Consider the following 6,000-nt stretch of genomic DNA (forward strand, 5'->3'; position numbering starts at 1 on the left):
TAAAAATCTAGATAATTTTTCTCCTACTCTAGTGCTCTTTCTTCTACAGCCTTTTGCCTCCGTGAAAATTAATGGGGCAACTATATGGTACTGGACACTTAGGAGGTTCCAGAGTTCTGGACCTGTATTTCTATCTGCACTCCAATTTCCAAGGTTTCAACATTCAACAGTTATCAACTGCAGTCTCCCTAATCCCCCGGCATCTTTGCTTTATAATGCCCCTACCTTTATCTATCCTCTCTTGATTGTAAACAAAATGAAGACACTCTTCCAACACCTGGATTATAGTTTAAAAAAAGGACCCTTCTAAACAATATCAAACCTTTAGAGCAGATAACAAAATTATCTGTAGATCTTGACTCTTGCTTCATTCTGCTCTAATAAACTTAGTAGCTGATTCGTTTTTAGCAGGTCCTTTCCAATTGGTTTCTACAGTCCAATCCCACAGCAAAGCCTAGCAACGTGCCTAACTGCCTAAAGACAAAGCCTTTTCTTTTCTTGTGAGGTTACTGACTAGGCCTTAGAAGAGCCTAAATCGTACCTCCTAGGATAGGACAAAGACTGGTTGGTGAAAGGACAAGTATCATTAGGACCATTAGAAAATGTTAGATAATTACACACTGATAGATTACAAAATGTCTCTCATCCTTCTACACATCTGCCTCATGCTCTACTGAATTTCTGATATTTTTACATTTAAAAGCTTATATACAATGAATACATGCACTCAGTCTAGTAATAAAATACTGTTTCAACTTAATGTGAGTTATTGAACATTGAACATGACCTGGCCCCCTACTTTTTGCCCTTTATCTACTCTTCACAAACCTCTAAAAGCTAAGTATCATTATTATCTTCATCATATAGCAGGAAAAAATGATTTACAAAAGCAGCAAATTATTTGGATATTTTACATAGCTAGTAGGTGGCAGAGCTATGATATGAACCCTAGTGTATCTGACTCTAAACCATGGATCCTTTCCACATGTGCCTCTGTTCATATTGATTCATTTGGTAGCATCAGGAGGCCTACAATTTACAAGAAGGAGCCGGTCCTAAAATGAATGTATGATCTCTTTACACTCTAGGCACATTTCACCATGCTGGGGGAAACGTTAGCTGATGTCTGTATAAGGAATAAGAGACACTCAGTGAGTCATTGAAAAAAGAAAGAAAAAAGACTCCCTTGTAGCACTTCAACAAAATGGTAGACTGTACATGTTTTGGTAGAGCATAAAATTTGGCCATTGGTATAGAATTGTGTTGCTTTTATAAAACAAGATAGGAAAGCATATTTAAAAAGATATCAGTTTGAGAAAAAGTAATCATTCATCAGTATTCAATAGTTTCACCACTCACCAGAGAAACAATTCACAACTGCCTATATATTGACACTAATATATATGATATGTGATTATAATATATATATTCATTATTCTATTAGGCAAGATTTCATTTAGTATGTACATGGCACTGAAAATAAATAGCCTTTCAAAACTAGATGATAGCTAAAATAATAATTTCAAACCAATAATACAACAAAGACAGACATAGAAATCTGAGACTTTGGAAACATCAAAAGGGACTATTTCCAAATAATAATTATTATTAATTTGAGATGAAGTCTTGCTCTGTCGCCCAGGCTGGAATGCAGTGGTGCAGTCTTGGCTCACTGCAACCTCTGCCTCCCAGGTTCAAGTGATTCTCCCACCCCAGCCTCAGGAGTAGCTGGGATTACAGGCACACCACCACCACGCCCGGCTAATTTTTATATTTTTAGTGGAGACAAGGTTTTACCATGTTTTATCCAGGCTGATCTCAAACTCCTGACCTCAAGTGATCCACCCACCTCGGCCTCCCAAAGTACTGGGATTACAGGTGTGAGACACCATGCCCAGAGAAGAATGATTTTTTTTTTTTTTTTAGACAAGTCTTGCTCTGTCGCCCAGGCTGGAGTGCAGTGGCACGATCTCGGCTCACTGCAAGCTCTGTCTCCTGGGTTCACGTCATTCTCCCACCTCAGCCTTCCTAGTAGCTGGGACTACAGGCGCCCGCCACCATGCTGTGCTGATTTTTATTTTATTTTATTTTATTTTATTTTATTTTATTTTATTTTATTTTATTTGTATTTTTAGTAGGGACGGGGTTTTACTGTGTTAGCCAGGATGGTCTCGATCTCCTGACCTCGTGATCTTTCCGCCTAGGCCTCCCAAAGTGCTGGAATTACAGGCGTGAGCCACCACGCCTGGCCAGAATTATTATTTCTTAAAAGAAGCTCCATAATATACCTTGGGAAAATACACGTGGGAGACAGTTCTCCAGCATACTCTCTTTCCAACCTGGAAGAACCTGCATAAACAAAAGAGAGAGAAGTAGAATGTATCATACCTGATCAACAGTTACATATGTTGATACATGTATCAATATGTATAATTGCAAACAGTGGAGGCATGTAAGAAGATGGGAATAGCTGACGTTCCAGCTTCAGCTGGAAGATTCCAACTAGTACAGACACCCTTATCACCAGGGCTCTACTGGAAGCAAGACATAAACTAGAGGTTTCTATCTTCTGTTCCCGCTCCCACATAACTCTCTAGAAGTTCCAGGTGCAGTGGCTCACGCCTGTAATCCCAGCACTTTGGGAGGCCGAGGAGGTCAGATCACGAGATCAGGAGATCTAGACCATTCTGGCTAACACGGTGAAACCCCGTCTCTACTAAAAAATACAAAAAACTAGCCGGGCGAGGTGGTGGGCGCCTGTAGTCCCAGCTACTCTGGAGGCTGAGGCAGGAGAATGACGTAAACCCGGGAGGCGGAGCTTGCAGTGAGCTGAGATGCGGCCACTGCACTCCAGCCTGGGCTACAGAGCCAGACTCTGTCTCAAAAAAAAAAAAAAAAAAAAGAAAAAAAAAAAAAAGTTCCTTAGTGCAGGATGAGGCAATAATAAATCATTAGCATCAAACTGAGCTCATGAAAGGATGGGAAAAAAACGTCTTGTATGAACGGGAGAAAACCCAAATCAGTTACCCAATGTGTTGGTTATTGTAGCTACTCAGTAAACTGAGGAGTTCAATCATTGTTGTAGACTCTCTCTCTTTAGTGCATATTAAGACACTTCTACTGTAAAATAATGAGCAAAAGACATTAGTGGGGAAGAAATAAGGTTTTGTTTTGTTTTATATAAAATTTTCCAATGTATAAAGACTGTGAGTTTTCTTAATTATAGAAACATCATCCATTCGTTCGTTCCAGTTTAACCAAAGGCATGGCAACAGACTTTACTTGGGGAAAGTTGGAGGTGATTAATATTCTAAACTCTAAAGCAGAATTTTATCGTGTGCAGAGATGGTGTCAATGGTCCTAACAGACAAGCTTAGTGAAATTTGATTCCATTATGGACAATTAGTATCAGGACAAAGAAAGGAATTTAGACTTTCAGATTGGGCTGGTTGATTTGTAAGGAGAAAACTGTGGGTGTGTGAGGGAGAGTTAGAAGTGGGGTTTTGGGAGAAAATAACAAGAGGAAGGAAGAAACTTGAAACCACTACCGTTTCAACAGCGCCCTTATTTTCTGCAAGTAGCTATCAAAATCATTCAGCATTTTTTATACACAAACAGTTTTGCATCTTAATAGTAGCTGATAAACAATCTCCTTTCACATTTATGCACAGGCATCTAAAAAAAAAACGGTTTTTTTTTTTTTTTTTTTTTTTTTTTTTCTACTAGAAGGAAAAATACCACATTTCTTTCAAGGAAAAAAATGAAGTCAAAATCATTGCCAAAGTGAACACTGGCATTTAAGAAGCACAAGCTACTGACAGATGGTTAATGGTCTGAGTATCAGCAAAATCAAAGCAAGGAAATTGCTAAAAGGAGTCTAATCGTTCAAAAGATAATTGCGTATCACAGTTCTTCTACATTTACTTGCTACTGGTGTTGACATCAGTTGAGATATTCGGTACATCTTGGGAAGGCCGCTTGCTCAAACTTCACAGATTCTCTGCAAAAGACGTTAAAAAAAGGTGGACTATATATTAAAAATAGAAAAATTATGCCAAAACAGATGGCATCTACTAATTGCACTAGTCAGATTTGTTTACTGAAATAATACAGAGATACAGAATTGAAGGTAGGAGACCAGATTGAAGACACAACTTCTCTAAAGTTATGTCTGCCTCTATGACTTTGAACATTTTCCGTTGCCTCGCTCAGTGCATCTCAATAACCTTTTTCTGTAAATAAGAACCATACCTTATTTGTAAAATCTAGACTTAAAAAGGTTGATTTGTAATCCAAAGACAATAATGAAAGTGAGGTATTTGATTAAGAAATCTTAATAAAATGACTGGTCTAACAGTAATTTAGCCCCCAAAACAAACTTACTTGTATTTTAATCATCTGACACAAATCATCTTCATTATCAAGTTTCAAACGGTGCTTGGAGATTGGTGTCTGTCTTTTGCGCAACAACTTGAACCATTGACAGGTAGTCACAGAGTGTGTTTTTTAATAGCTTTTATCAGCCTGGACATTCCTAAACAGCATAAGTAACATTGCACTAAAGATAGCATACCACTGGGAAGATTTTAGAACTCAGTTCCCACGAAGACATAATTTAATTTCTCAATTACAAATTAAAAACATATCAAAGAATGCAAATTATGCAAACTTTGATCATTTACTGTTCATCAAATAGAACCAACTTCTGTTGACTATGAAACTTTGTATATAGTATCACTATCCTAATCACTTTACAAGGTAGGACTAAATTCTTTTCTGATTCACCACCTATGGCCACATTTTGTAACGTGAGAACTAGTAATGGATTGTTTTTGTAGCTGTAATACAATCAATCAAACCAGGCTAATTCTATAGCTTCAAGTTGAATATTTCAATAAATATATACGAACCCTATTAGGAAACTATAAACCTGGTTTATAGAGACCTTCAAAGACATCAGGAGAACTTTCTGGCCTTCCTTGGAAGATCTCTAAATCAAAGCACACATTTACAAATTTCATTTGTTTGGGATATAAAATAATCCCAATGTAATGTAATATATTAGTATGTCACTTGTTCTTTTCATTTTTGATCAACATTGTATGGATATGCCCAGCCCAAATTACCTTATTTTAGTGTTCCCCAAGTATTAAGCTTAATTTTAAGCCTGTAAATCCTGCAGCAGAAAGTAAGGTCTTATTGCTCTATCTTACAAGTGCTTAGAGGAATCTACAGGCAGTACACTGACATTCAATAGAAAATTAGTAACAGTAGAACAAAAACCCTTCAGTTATAGATCTAAAACTTTTCAAGAAACAGAATCTGCCAGTTCCATCAAAGCAACACATCTATTCTGAAAAATAATGTGTGCATACGTGTTCCTTCCAAAGGGAATTCCCAGCCTCTTCTTCCAATTGACAAAGGACAAAATTATTACTGAAATATGAAGCTTCCTGTGGTTGACAGTGGAAAATTTGAGGACTGAGCAGTTCCTCAGCTGAAAAAAAATGTCTGAATGTCAACAGGTGCAAAAGTCTCTTAATAAAGGGAATCCCACCCTACCTTCTTCTCACAGATGCCCACACACATTGCCGTCCACAGGTGTTTGCAGAGAAGTTTTTGTCTTCAGCAGCCTCTTCTTCTCTTGTCTATTTTCTGATATAAATGAGCGTATAGTTCTTGGGAAAGTCAGTCTTACAACTTCTCTTGTTTTCTTTTGAAAACAGCCTGCGTAACCAGAGACAAAGAAGCAGAATGAGGTCATACTTCCTGTTGGGCTCACATCAGTGGCATTCATACTGAGGAGTGTGGTGAAGATTTCACAGAGTTTCCTGGGCCAGCAGCAGGGAATGTGCAGCCCGTGTATCAGGCCAGCTGGTTACAACCTGGTCACTGGAGGGGTGGTTTGCTGAGCTAACTTGTCACCTTTGGCTGCAAAAACATGAGAAAGACTTTCAGTCTCACTTCTTGCTCATCATCTGGCCACATTCAGTTATAAGT

At 38.0% G+C, this 6,000-nt stretch overlaps 1 protein-coding gene across 5 annotated transcripts in view; it reads right to left on the reverse strand.

Annotated features, from left to right (window-relative positions):
- Window positions 1–5,718, reverse strand: part of TMEM71 (transmembrane protein 71) — a 49,323-nt gene extending 43,605 nt beyond the window's left edge. For 4 of the 5 annotated variants that reach the window (XM_008001581.3, XM_008001579.3, XM_008001580.3 and 1 more), the window contains exons 1-3: window positions 5,563–5,718; window positions 3,925–4,000; window positions 2,289–2,349 (exon numbers count right to left, since the gene is read on the reverse strand). In XM_008001581.3, coding sequence (XP_007999772.3) covers window positions 2,289–2,349; window positions 3,925–3,964 — 101 coding nt within the window. In that variant the 5' untranslated portion in view covers window positions 3,965–4,000; window positions 5,563–5,718. Of the gene's footprint in view, window positions 1–2,288; window positions 3,121–3,924; window positions 4,001–5,562 lie in introns of those variants that run through there. The other variant, XM_073018367.1, reaches the window with a different exon arrangement.
- Window positions 5,719–6,000: the final 282 nt, after the last annotated feature.

Source organism: Chlorocebus sabaeus, chromosome 8 (assembly GCF_047675955.1).
Source record: "Chlorocebus sabaeus isolate Y175 chromosome 8, mChlSab1.0.hap1, whole genome shotgun sequence".
NCBI lineage: Eukaryota > Metazoa > Chordata > Mammalia > Primates > Cercopithecidae > Chlorocebus > Chlorocebus sabaeus.